General features: G+C 51.8%; 1 protein-coding gene and 1 long non-coding RNA gene across 3 annotated transcripts in view; both read right to left on the minus strand.

Annotated features, from left to right (window-relative positions):
• The window catches only part of LOC147649008 (uncharacterized), a 769,650-nt gene that overhangs the window by 227,617 nt on the left and 528,194 nt on the right, over positions 1-13,839 (minus strand). The gene's annotated exons all lie outside the window — the stretch shown is intronic.
• LOC147649013 (maestro heat-like repeat-containing protein family member 7) lies at positions 4,002-13,537 on the minus strand. 2 transcript variants are annotated; one of them, XM_086864966.1, is made up of 16 exons: positions 9,929-13,537; positions 9,596-9,737; positions 9,153-9,217; positions 8,676-9,035; positions 8,343-8,491; positions 7,938-8,085; positions 7,546-7,736; positions 7,326-7,463; positions 6,933-7,047; positions 6,623-6,760; positions 6,214-6,390; positions 5,925-6,080; positions 5,664-5,765; positions 5,159-5,261; positions 4,824-4,880; positions 4,002-4,500 (listed from the first exon to the last, which is right to left on the minus strand). In XM_086864966.1, the coding sequence occupies exons 2-16, from the start codon at positions 9,711-9,713 to the stop codon at positions 4,349-4,351; spliced, it is 2,169 nt and encodes a 722-aa protein (XP_086721092.1). In that variant the 5' UTR covers positions 9,714-9,737; positions 9,929-13,537; the 3' UTR covers positions 4,002-4,348. The 2 variants fall into 2 exon arrangements, with proteins under 2 accessions (XP_086721092.1, XP_086721093.1); XM_086864967.1 differs by lacking the exon at positions 4,824-4,880 and having other exon boundaries at positions 9,929-10,294.

The following is a 13,839-nucleotide window of genomic DNA, read 5'->3' on the forward strand; positions in this document are numbered from 1 at the left end:
CTCTAAACTACTTTTTCACCCAGTGATTTAAGAAACTTTCTAATCTACACACTTACACTTTTCCTATCTAACTTTAACATTTGTTTTCATGTATCACCATGAAAACATGCTCATGAATTTCATGTCATATGAAATTCAGTGTTTCTTTGACTCCTAGAACTAAGTATTAGAAACTAGGGCACACACTCTGTATCTCAGACTCCAACATCTGCCCCTCTCTTTTTTAAAACAAAACAATAAAAAAAATCAACCCAAATCTTTTCTTGGATTACTTTTCAAGAAGGGTTATTTTTCTTTCACTCATGCTTTAACAAATGAGGCTTTACAATATTAATTTTCCCACTCTTTCACTTGAAACCCAAAGTCCATTGCTCTTGCACGTGGGATCCAAGCTGTTCAGCTGTCAGCTGTGTCTTGATACAGTTCACATCTGCGTGCTCGCTCTTCTGCTCTTTGGGCTGTCTGCTTGTCTCTGCAGCTGAGGAGTTTCCATGTTCTTCGCTAGGAAGTTACTTCTGCTTTGAACCTGTGAATACACAAACATAGACTTTCCTCCAAATTATTAATTGAAATGAATTTTTAATCTTCTTGCTTCTAAACCTTTGACCAGAGCCAAAGAATTCTCTCTCAGCTTTGCTTGAGTACTGTTAGAACAATACCTGATAATTGATGGAATTGGCTTTGTAACAGACTTGTTTAAAAAGGACTGTTCAGGAATTATTTGTAATAGATATAAGATCTTTACGCTTTTTCCAAAAATTTAAGGTATATAAGGTTTTTATACTTCTGAGTCATAGCCTTGGTTCCCCCCCTTTTTATTTTGCTTTGTAATTATGTAAGGTATTTGGGGTTTTTTGTTATGACAATGAAAAACCATCAAAGTAAAACACTTGCACATGTATACACATAGGAAATAACACTTTCAGAGAAATCAAAAACTTATTAAGAAAATGTGATATGAAACTTATCTGAATAATTTGTAATACGAATTGCTGAATATACGAAATATATACTCTCATCCCAGAGTCTGCCACAGCTGATAAATCAATGGAAGATTGGAAAATCATGTCCGGATAATAATTTTCCAAGCCCACTGTAAAATCCAGCTGCTATATTAATTCACTAATTGTCAAGTTAAATTGACCTGAATATTGTTTTGATGCAGAAAACTTCTGGGTTTATTGGTAAATTCTCTATCCAGGTAAAGTCAAGGCTTGGCCAGAGCCTTAGGCCTCATCTGGAAAGATGTCTCTTAGGTCATTTTCAAAGCAAGGGGTTTAAGAATAGCAGCCATAAGATTCTTAAAACACTGTAAACTTTTAAAAGGCATTTTTATAAAACAAATGATAGATGTCTTAGGTAATTGACTAATTCAACCATTCAGCAGTTAATTTAATCTGAAGTTTCTTTCATAACACTTAACTTTCAACCATGACACTGTTAGCATTCAGGATCACACATAACCACAGAATGATTATATGCAGGTGCTTTATTGAAGAGCTCTGGGTGTCAGAGGTACACAGACCCAAATCTGACCCGATTTGGTTTTGAACTGAACATGTTTTATACACTATCATTATACAACTTACATATTAATTATTAAACTTACGTTGTTCTATTGTAAGCATTGTTTTTACCCAAGCATGGATTTCTTGTGATCCCCCCCAGCCCCCTAACATTGTTCCTTATGTTCTTTAAACTATAATTATATCTGATCACATCTAACAATTGTATCATTTATCATATTCAGATTACACAGGTGCTGTTTGACCTGATCTTTAGCAAGTACAAGGCCTAACATTTCTCAGGGCCTACTTTTCCCAGGGCTTTCCAAACCTAACTTTCTTTCTAAGTCTCCAAATTTTCTAAGATTTTAGAATCTTAGAATAGATTTTACTATCAGCTTCACCAGGATTTAATTGAAATTTTGGAAAAGTAAAAATAGGAAATCGGCCCTCTTGATCAAGAAATTGCCTGAAATTGTTTATTTGGGTTGTATTGGATTAATTGAAATTGCTTATGCTTTGAAATAAGAAGTTGAATGTATATTTTAATTGAAAATTGATTCTTTGCTTTTGTTTTTCCTTTTTTCTTACCCTTATATTTTTCCTGCTTTTCTTTTTCTGACTGATTTTCTGTCTCTGTTTTCCAGGGTATGCTACCAACCTTTGAGGAGACCTGAAGACTTCACAACAACACTACAAAGGAGCCCTCCTGATGATGATGGTGAGTCACGGGGTGGTGTAAGAGGCGGTCTGAAGTTTCCCTCATTTGCCTCACGAGCACGGCAAGAACAGAGACTGAGACCCTGAAGAGCCCAGGGGACTTTGTGCAGGGGTTCTGGCCTGGTTGAGGTGGATGCTTGCTAAGCCATTGTTTGAAGGTGTGCTCGACCTACAGCACAAGAGTGATTGTTTGCAGGTGTTTGCTGTGCTGCCACAGAACACTGCCTTCGTTCCTGCTGCTGAGCAGGGACTTGTGAGGAGCGGGGCCTGTTCAGTACCTCACACCTGCTTGCCAGAGCAACGGGTCACACCACAATAGCCTATACATCTCCCCACCTTTTGGCCAACTGCCCCTTGCCTTGAAACTTGAGACTATAAAGGTGACTTTTCTAAGTTGCTTTTGGAGAGAGAGATCCCCACGGAAGAAGACACGGGTGACCCCATCTTGTCCATTGGTAGCTATTACCCCCCCCATTTTCTCTCTTTACTTTGCCTCTTTATTCCTGTCTCTCTTTCTCTTTCTCTCCTTCTCATCCATTGCATAACCCATGATGCTGGCACTAAAATAAAGATGCATTATTGCTGTTGTGATTTAAACTGAAATCCCTTGGTGTCCTTTTTGCACTCTGAGATCAAATGAACCTCTGACGACGCCCGCCTGTGTGAGCAGATTGTGACACATGTATACTTCAATGTGTGCACAAATGATGAATAAGACAATTTCTAGCATCTATGTTGTTCATCAGACCGGGCGAGATGTTAGGAAGGAAGAAAATTTAACAAAAATTTTACAGATATGAATGCTTACCGGAAGGTTCTCTAGAAATGAAAGCAAGCTTGGATATATAAAAAGATGTTTTTAGGGCCACTTATTGCTGAAACCACTGAGAGAACAAAGGTTTAGTCGAGTTGGAAGGTTTAGAACAAAGGTTTAGTCAGTTAGAAGGAGGTTTTATGGCTAAAGTCCAAAAGATTTAAGTGGTCTTCAAACAAAGCATGTTTTCTACCAAGTGAAAAAGCACAGGCAGACAGAAAGACATTTTTTACCAAAGCAAAAAGGATTTTCCACTACAAAACAACTTTGAAAATTTAATATGTAATTACTAACTCAAATGATTAGTTAGTCACTAACATAGTATGGTAATTTTAGCAGTTTTGATAGAATATATGTACATGTAAAGGTATTGTGTATGATGCTGATTGGTTGTTATGCAATGATACAGACAGCAAAAGAAAGTGATATAATGCACTGTAAGCAGAACTAAGTGGGCTTCAGGACACAGGGCTTGCCTGTAGCCAGCAGCTGTAGGCTGACCCACGACCCCCTGCTGTAATCTAGTCGATAGAATACACAGCATTCTAAAGAAGAGCCATCTGAAGTCCCCATCTCTCTGCTGGCTCTAACAGTTCTGCCCTCTTCCTGATCCTGTCCAGGGATGGAGCATTGCTGTGCTTTCAGGAAGCTGTTCTAGAAAGACTCAGGCATTCCAAGCTCCTTTGCCCTCTGTGCATGCTTGCCACAGAATCCCTCACAGCCGGCTTCAGGGCATACTCAGCTTGGCTCCTCCAAAATCCAAGGCCTTCAGGGTGCTCAGTTAAACCTTTAACTCCACAATGCTGTGGAACTGGACCTTCAGCACAGGGACCTTTCCAGCCTGATCTGTGCTCATTCCTCTGCGTCTCTGCACAAAACACAGCGCAGGAGAGAACGGCAGGAGGGGCCTGAGTGTCACAGTGCTCTGGATTTGTGACCCTTCAGCTCCACAGAGATGCAGGTAAAGTGAAAAAGGCAAACTGTTTATTGATGGGATGCGAAGCAAAGGGATGAGCTGAGGGGCAAAAAAGGGGATGGGCAAGGTCTGTGGGCTGGAAGAAGGGAGCTGTCTAAAGGGAGGGAGAGTGGAGGGAAAAAGAAGGAATGGGCAGTGTCTGAGGGCTGCAGGGAGGGAGCTATCAAAAGGGAGGGAAACTGGAGGGAAAGAGAAGGGATGGGCAGTGTCTTAGGGCTGCAGGGACAGAGCTATCTAGAGGCAGGGAGAGGGCTGAAGCCATGCGAGCTTCCCACAGGCTCAGCTGGGCCAGTTGCCAGCAGTGCCTGGAGCTCCAGCTGGTCTCTTCTGGTCTCAGCGTAGTCTCATCATCCGTAGCATCTTACATGAAGACTGGTTTCGTAAGCCAGCAGACGAGCGTAATTCTGCAGTTCTTTCAATAAACGTCTGCTGAAGAACTGTGTTTCTCTCAGAAGGGTTGTCATCTCTTCTTAGAGCTTGAAGTGCTGGAAGAGAGGGGAACAGAGCCACGATCAGAGCCCAGATCTGTGGGAATCCTAGGAGAAAGTCCTGCCAGAGCCATCCCAGCCTGCTCTTGCCGTGGCCACAAGAGTGAAGAGGCCAACAGGATCAGCTGCAAGGTCCTGGTCACGAATCCACACCCCACCCAAATCCCTGCCCCATGTCACTGAAATCTGTGATATTCCCACACCACCAAGGTGTCCACACAGGGAGAGAAGCCCTCTGAAGCCGGGGCACGGATTACAGCTCCCTGCCCGGGCACTGCAGATCCCCCAGTGCCAGCCCCTCACTGCCATCCCTCACTCACCCGCGATGAGGGTCTGCAGCTCTTCCTGCTGCCCCCTCAGGGGCTCCCCGGCCATCCCTGGGAACACAGAGCCTGTCAGGGCCCCAGCGGCACAGCTCCCTGCCAGCGGCGCTGCAGCCCTGTGGCCACACGGCCTCCCGCCCCGGCAGGGCTCAGCCCGGGCCCTTGCCGCATCCTGACTCAGCCCAAGGGCACGGCTGCCAGAGGCCGGCAGCAGCAGCCCCGAGGGCAGCCGGGGCTCCAGGGCGCCGGGCCCGGGTGCCGCTGCCGGGGCAGCAGCCGGGGCTGGGGCCGAGCTGTGGCGGGGAGGGAGCCAGCCCGGGTTCGTGGCTCACCGAGGAACCTGATGGCCGCCTCTCGCAGCGGCTCCTGTGGGCTGTCCAGGTACGGCAGGGCCCGGCACAGGTGCTCGGCTGCTCGGTTCTTGTCCTGTGCCAGCTGGAGAGAGCGGTAGAGGGAAGGGTTGGCGCGGGCTCTGCCCCTCGGCCGGGCGCTGCTGCCTGCGGCCAGCCCCGGCCTCCCGTGCCCGCCCAGCCCTGAGGCCCGGCCAGCAGCCGCTGGCGCCGGGCTCTGGAGGGGCAGAGAGCCGGGAGCTGCCCGAGGAGCCGCGCTGTGTCCCTGGCCCGCAGCCCCACTGGGCTGTGGCTCCATCGGCACCCGGCTCGGGGCCACAGGAGCCTGGAGACGAAGCCGTGCGGCCCAGGGAAGGGAGCAGCGTGTGGGGCACAGGCTGGCACCCCTGGGTGCAGCACTGGGCAGGGGCCACAGCTGCCAGCCCCACACACTGAGTGCTGGGGGCTGGGAGCTTCTCAAAACTGGGCTTCTCCAGGTCGTTCTTACCAGACGCTCAGCAAACTTTGACAGCTGCTCCTTCCTCACCAGCCGCTTCAGATTCCTCCTCTTGAGGAACTCGGCCACACGAAGCAGCGTTTCCCGAGAGGCCTGGAGAGCAGCAGAGATGCAGAGATGGCACTGCAGCCCAGGGCACAGGACTCTTGTCTGGGTGACAGGGCCCCGAGGAAGCCGCAGCCTGGGAGGTTCCAGGACAGGAGGAAGCCGATGCCCCTCCCAGGGATGCACCGGCATCACAGCAAACCTCACCTTCGCCACACGCCGGTTCTCATCATGGCAGTGGATGAAGAGTGGAATCAGGTTCTGGTCCAAAATCTTCTCCAGGGGCTTCTTTCCCTCGTCCACTACTAAGTCCATTGCCTTGAAGAAGAGGTCAAGGGAGAGCAACTGCACATGGCTGTGGTCCTGGAGGAAAAGAAGAGAAGAAGACCTTAATACCAATTCCTCTAGGCTCAGCTGGGCAAAGGCCCAGAAATCTGTAAGACACAAAGTTTCTGGTCAGCAGCCAATGCCCGTGGCTGGGGGCACAGAGCCTTACGTGATCAAAGAGCAGCAGGAGTGCCTGAGCCAGCTTTGGGGCAGTGGTGCTGCATATCATGATGTCTTTATTGTTGAGCATATTGATGAACACACGGAGGGCCATGCCAACTACATCTCCATCTGCATCAGCCAGCAGGTCCTGAAGGCTTTGAGAGAGGCTGCACATTCTTATGGCCTGTTTGGAACACAAGGCAGTGCTGGGAAGCCCTGAACGGCTGCAGCGCCAAGACCACCCTGGCACTGCAACCCCACCCTGCTGCTGCTAGGCCCAGAGGCCAAAGTCCTGTACCAAAGCACTCAGGCAGGTGAGGCAGGAGAGCTGGGAGCAGCTGCCTCAGCTCCTGAAGCCCAGCCAGCCCAAGGGGCTGCTTTGCCCAGCACAGCTTCAGCTGCTGCCCCGTTCTCACCATCGAGGGATCCTTGCTGAGCACCACGAGGCCTCTGAGCGCCAGGCGACGCCTCTGCCCGCACTCGCTCTGCAGGTGCCTTGACGCGATCTCAAGGACACCGTCACCGTATTTAGTCAAATCCAAGCACTCGAGGACCTGAAAGGCACCGGGCAGTGAGAGGGGAGCCGGCCGGCAGGAGCCTGGAACTGCGCAGGGCTGGGCCCAGGCAGCAGCACAGGGCGTGGGCACCGTCCCAGGCAGCTGCGGCTATGCAAGGGGACAGGGCTGGCAGGAAGCTCAGCGAGGGAGTGCTGGCCATTGGGCTCACCTCCACAAGGAATGCCAGGAAGGACAGATCACAGCATGGCTCCTCCCTTCTGAGTGACTTGAGCAGGTGGATTGCAATGCGGGAACAGAAGGGGATCAAGCCACGGCGCATCTCCCTGTCAGGGGGAAAACGGCACCAAGACTCTGATATGGGGGGAGCACAGACCTCTCCCAGGAATGACTCACAGAGATCTGGCCTTCCCCAGCATCCCTGGAGGGACCGTGGGTGCTTTGGGAAGTGGCTCCTTTTGGGCACCCTCCTCTCTCAGCCTTTTCCAGTCTGCTCAGCCATCCCTCAGTGACGAGGCCCTCTGGCCAGGACCACAGGGACTGTGTGAGACACCCCAGGCACAGGGCACAAGTTTCAGAGGCAGCTGGGAGAAGTGAGGCTCACCTGGCCAGCAGACCCACGGCATAGTGCTGGGTGTCAGCACAGAGGAGCGTGTCCCAGCCACGCTTGCGTCCCATTTCCATGACCACGTTGTCACACCGCAGTTGGCAGAGCAGAGATTTCATGACCTGCACTGCAAACCTGTGTGCAGAGCACAGCCCAGGTCACACTGGGTGCACTGGTATCAGCCACAAGGGCATGGGAAGGACAGGAGGACTGGCACCTGTTGGCATTGCTGGGAAGGCGGTGTTGCTCCCGGCAAGCTTTCCAGAAGCTGTCAGCTTCCACTGGTGGCATCTGCTGTGTGGTGATGACAACATGGAAGAGCAGAGCCACAAACAGGCGGGCGGAATAAAGCATCATCGCCTCGTGGCACTGTGGCATCTGGACAATCAGCCAGAGCACCAGAGTTGCCTGCAAAAGAATCACACCAAGACAGCGCTCAGTGCCGAGGTGTCCATGGGGCAAAGCCCGAGGGGAGACGTGCGGGGAACAGCGGGCCTGGTGTCCCCTGAGCCTGCCCCTGGCCCAGGTTTCAGCCCAGCGCCTTCGGCATGAAGAAGATGGAGAGCTCCTGGGGAAGCAAGCTCCAGGTGATCATCTCCAGAAACTCACACTCAAGGGCAAAACGTCCTTGTTGTCCCCATCAGAGGTGCAGGTGCTGCAAAGGGGCCAGTTCTCCATCACACAGAGAAGTGTTGGCAGCACTTTCTCAACTGTTGGTCCCGATGAGGCTATGGTTTGCCACATCATGGCAGCAGCTCTGTGGGATCAGAGCTCTGTGTCAGGGGCGTCTCAGTGACATTGCCATACCCTGTGTAGCTGTGGGGTCTCAGGGGACAGAGCCCCCGTGCCCTGAAGGGCAGGGAGGGAGCACTGGCAGCAGCCTCAGGAAACAGAGGGGCCTGAGGCTCCTGGACCTCTCTGCCTCTTGGGCAGAGCCCATTGGACAGGCTGTGCAGGGCGATGGGCCCTAAAGGCCAGTGAGCCCTGAGCTCTCAAGGCACGTGGGCCCCATACCTGTCACACGATGGGGCACAGCGCAGGAGGGTCAGCACCACATCGACCGGGTGTTCTTCAGCCAGCCTTATTATGTCAATTTTCTGCCTGACATCCACAGTGACATGGGACACCAGACTCTGGTGAATGTTCCTCACAGTAGATGGCACCTGGAGGAGGCATGGGGAAGACATGGAGTGCTGTCCAAGGCAGCAACTTCCCCACCTTCCCCCAAGAAGTGCTTCCCTTCCCGTCATGTTCTGCTGGCCTCAAAGGCTGACGGGGCCCTGTGGATGTGGCTTGAAGGGCCACAGGATCCTGGGAGACCTCCAGTTCTGGCCCCTGGCTGGCTACCTGCTGGTCAGAAGAAGCAGCTCTCTTGTCAACGATGTCAGAAGACACACGAGGGTCCTTGAAATAATCCCATACGAGCTCTTGGCTAATAGTGGGAGTGAGTATCCTGTTGGTATCCGCAATGCCCTGAGTCTCTCCAATGTCATCATTTGGAATGGCCGTGCCCTCAGTCCCTGCCATGTCAGCCTCTGCCCTGTCATCCTTCACTGCAGCGTCAGAGTCTTGTGAGGGCTCAGCTGAATCTGGGCTGACATCAGGCTCTGCCTGGAGCTCGGTCAGCCCGGAGTCAGGCTCAGCTGTGCCCTCAGTTGCTGCTGTGTTGTTCTTTCTACGCCCAATGCGCAGGAACTTGCGGAACCTCTGTGCAGAATGAACAAAAGACAGGGAAGAGAGGCATGTTCCATGGAGTGCTGCAAGTGCAGAGCTGGGCTGAGCAGTGACAGCAGGCCCAGCCCAGGTGGGGATGGCTGCAGGTACCTTCAGCGTTCTGCGGAAGCGGCCACGGGCAGGCTCCTGCTCTTGTGTCCCATCCATGTCTGCATCTGTCAAAGAGCAGCCAGAGCTGAGGGGCTGCGGGAGAGGCCGGAGAACACAGCCCAGCCCTGCACTCCCCAGTCAGGGACAGCCCTGGGGTGGCTCAGGGGATGGAGCACGGCCACTGGCAGGGGTCAGCCCCAGCCCTTCTTCTGTCCTGTCCTTGGGCATGTCCACATGGGATGGGATGGGCTGGGCTGGGCTGGGCTGGGATGGGATGGGATGGGATGGGATGGGATGGGCTGGGATGGGATGGGATGGGATGGGATGGGATGGGATGGGATGGGATGGGATGGGATGGGATGGGATGGGATGGGATGGGATGGGATGGTGCAGGGCCTGGCTGGCTGCAGCCATCAGCCCTGTGGCCCAGCTCTGCCACTCACCATCCTGCAGTGGTTGGAACTGCTCCGGCTCTTCAGGCTGCTGTGCTGGGGCAGCTCCAGGGGCTGTCTTTCTGTTCCCTCTGAACACTTGGAACAGGTTGAGGAATCTGCCTTCCATGACACAATCTGGCCTTGGGGGCACCTTAAAGAGAGATGCCTTGGGAAATCTCTGAGTCAACAAGTCGTGCAGTTGTGCCTTGAAGGCACCTGCGAGAGAGAAGCCTCAGGAAGCCTACAGGACAGCAAGTCCTGCAGTCGGGTCTCGAGGGCTCCTGCCACAATGACTGGAGACTCCTCGTAAATGACTGTGGTCACCAGGTCCCACAGTCTCACCTTGAGGACAGAGGCCAGAAGGATGGGAGATGCCTCAGAAAAGCTCCAGGTACCAAGTACTGGAGTCTGGCCTTGAAGGCACCTGCAAAAGAAAAGTCTTGGGAAGGCCACGGGCCACCAAGTCCCGCAGTCTTCCCCCACAGGCACCTGCAAAAGAAAAGCCTCGGGAAAGCCACGGGCCACCAAGGCCCGCAGTCTTGCCACGAGGTCACCTGTAGGAGTAAAGTCTTGGAAAAGCTCCGGGTCAGACACAATTGAGTGCGCTGTGTGGGGACTCCTCACAGCACTGCTCTGGCGCGTCCTGTCCCGTCGCGTGCACTGGGCACAGTGGTGTGACCCTGTCACCGCCAGCCCCTATGTCACCATGTGTCACAAAGGGCCCTTGGACACCCTGTCCCTTTCCTTTCCATGGTTACCATGCTGCGCCGTGTCACAAAGGGCCCATGAACGCACAGGGCCCTGCCCTGGTTCCACCCCCATCCATTTGGGAGGCCAAAGTGGCCCAGGTTTAAAGGAATCCCTTGTCCAAAGTGTCTAAGACAGCCTGACAGGATCTTTAGGAACGCCTCAAACCATCAGCGAACGCTGCCCTGCTCTGCAGGCTCAGGGCAGCAGAAGGAGCCCCAGGGCTGCCGACACAGCCGCAGCAGGAAGGGCACGGGGCCTTGTACAGAATCTGCACAGGAGCCTGGCAGCACTGAAATCAGCAATTGTGGCAGAGTCCCCACCGAGGCAGACCTGCCACCCCAGCCAAGCCCTGGCAGTGCTGGTGCCCTTCTCCTGCCCCAGAGACCTGTGCCCCTGGGGGGCTTCTGTGCCAGAGGGCAGCCAAAGCCCAGGTGCATTGGGGGCTGGGCTCCTTCCTGCAGGGGTCTTGGCAGGAGCACCTGGAACAACTGCTGGCAACGCTTAGCCTTGGTCAGATTATTACATGTTGGAATTATTTTCCCATTGAAGTCATTTCCTGCAGCTCAAAAACATCTTTGTTGGGAAGGCACAGAAGGATCTGGCATTTAAGGACCCTCAATTCATGAGAGCTTTACTTCCCCGTTGCTCAACTCAAGAAGTTCCAAAAAGTTGCAGACTTCACCAATTAATTGGAATGACCGGAGAATTTGAAAGATCTGCAAATTTGCTTCCCATCTCAAAGCAGCAAGTCCTTTGCCTTAACATCATCCATTGAGAGTCACTTTACAAAATATAACACTACACAGAGGCTAAAAAAAGGCCATTCTTTTGTTTGCAAAGCTTTGGTTTTCTATGGAGTGATGATAATATCATAATTCTCTGAAGGATTAAAGCTCTCAAGGAATGAAAGTACACTCAGCATTACAAAAGTAGTCCAGACAATTGAGTAGATTGCAAAAAGGCTAATCCTGCCCCTGTTACAGATATCTAGGTGGCCAATAAATTACAGCTCTCCCCTCTTCTTTTTTTGCATGAGAACCAGTACCACTAACAGAAAAAGTCACAGCTATTCCTTATGTCCTCCATGACCAAAGCTGTGCCAAACCACGGATGCTGCCATCAAACTGACTCAAATTCCAGCCTAGACCTCTCACTTCCAGACAACTCCTTCCCCAACACACCCACCAACACCAATGCCCCCAAAACACGCTCACAGAACTCCTCAACACCCCACCAGGACAGGAGAAGGGACAGGCAGTGGGGTTATGGCTGTCTCTTAGTTGGGGGACACAGCTCAAAGGGCAGATGGTTGAGGTTTTGGTGTTGGACTGCTGCTGCCCAGAGGATCCACTGCTACTGCAGAACTTTTCTATCACTGAGTCTCTTTAATGTGGGTGAGCCTCTGCTCACAAGTGTGGCCATGTAACTGGGTCCTTTCAATACCCAATCACTCTGGGAGGGATCCTCACCATCTGCTTGGGTGCCTCAGGGGAAAACCGGGACCCAACCACCTCTGAAAGGGAGCGTTTCACGGCTGCTTTCGGGAGCCCAGCAGCTGCTGCTGTTGCCAGGGCATTACATAGGTGACAGCCAGGGAACACCCAAACCAATCCCCCCCTCCACCTTTTTTCTCCTTCCAGGGCCACCCAGACCCTGCTGTTTCTGCCGCTGCTCTGGATTTTTAGTACACTTTTAGCTCAACATCCCTTGGTCTGCCCAGCCTCATGCTGCTCCTGCCACAGCTTCGAGCTCATTGCTAAACTGTTTGCCACCCCAGGCCTGCACTCCTCTGCTGTTCCAGCCCGGCCCCTCGAGGTTCCTGCTATAGTCCATTTCACCAACTTTATATCCCCCCACATTCGGGTGCCAAAACAACTGTAGTGGGTCAACCCTGGCTGCGTGCCAGGTGCCCACGCTGTCGCTCTGTCACTCTCTTTCCCACTGGGACGGGGAAGAGGATAAGACAGAGAACAACCAGCAGGGTGAGACAAGGCAGTTCTATTACAGTAAAATAAAGAACTAAGTAGAGATCTGGGCCTGCATGGGCTGAAGAGAAAAAAAGTCACTCTCTACTTCCCATCTGATGTTTGGACATTTTCTGAAAAGAAAGGCTTCAGCACACATAATGGTTCCTCCAGAAGGCAAACACTGAAAACTCAAAAATGCCCCCCCTTTCCTCCTCTCTCCTTGAGCTTAGCTCTCTGAGATGTTGTCATGAGGTATGGAATATCCCTCTGGCTAATTTGGGTCAGTTGGCTTGGTTGTGTCCTCTCCCAGGATCTTGCCTACTCCCATCCCCTTTGATGGGGGAAGGAATGTCAGAAGGAATGACGGCATTGCCAGGCAGTAGCCAAAACACGGGTCTGTTCTCAACACCTGTCTAGGTACTGAAATAAATTGGGCAGGACTAGAAGTCCTTTTTAATGCTTTTAATACAAGAATCAGCTTGGGTGGAGGCCCAAGGGGTCGCACACACCGCCACTGCTCCCAGATTCCACGCAGTGAAGGAGGAAGTTGACTTTGCCACACGGCAGAGTCAGAGCTTCCATCCTCACAGGAGTCCGCAGGAATGCTCGTCTTCTTCGGCTCAGAGTCTGGGATGTCACCCTGGTCGAGTTCCCCCTTGGTGCTGTCAGCTTTTGGGAGGAAGTCAGGGGACTTCTCTGGGTCTTCCTCGTTCGGTGGTGCTGTCTTGATTTCTTCTTTTTAGTGTGGCTCGTTGTTTCCGGAGTCTTATTAGTCTGTGTGCATCCTGTGTGTCTCTGGTCTCTCTCATTTACGTCCAGGCCCTTGTGTCATCCTCCTCCTCAGGGCTGGGGACACCATTCTGGGAGCAGTGGCGGTGATCTCCCAACAGGACAGGGACATGACAGCAAAGGGTAAGTACAGCTAATACATAACAAGAAAAGAGCTAATAACCTGAACTTGGGATAAACAACGAAACAATTGAACTGGTTTACAACAAAGTGCTAACCAAGGTTTAACACTTGCATCTGGGTTCTCAAAATTGTTTCTTACAGCCTAGTGCAGGTTGGGATGATGATCCACCCTCACAGCTGGCCCAGGGCAGGTCTGGAGTGCTTTTGGTGGCACCTTGGTCTGGCACACACTTGAGGAGTGCGTCTGTTTTCAACAATGAAACTTGGGAGTATTAGATTGCGTAAAAAAAAAAAAAAAAAAAGAAAAAAAGAAAATAAAAAGGAAAATCCCCTCTTTGCCTGAGTGCAGGCAGCTCTCCAAGCAAAGCAGGTCCCAGGTGAGGGAGGACAGAGAGGATGGGCTTGGGGAATGTGGAGCAAGGTTGTCCACACTGGCTCACACCTCAAGGCACAGCTTCTCTGAGCAGGCCAGACCTGCAGAGGAGAGACCCTGGGTCAATATCAATCACAGAATGCTGCAATCACCTCTGCTCCAAAGAGAGCAGGAATAAAATACATCCTTTAGAACAGGAATGTGCATTTCCTAGAAGCTCTTTTTAATACTTCTCCATAACTTTAGTGGGA

This window comes from Cyanistes caeruleus, chromosome 28 (genome assembly GCF_971803275.1).
Source record: "Cyanistes caeruleus chromosome 28, bCyaCae1.hap1.1, whole genome shotgun sequence".
Lineage (NCBI taxonomy): Eukaryota > Metazoa > Chordata > Aves > Passeriformes > Paridae > Cyanistes > Cyanistes caeruleus.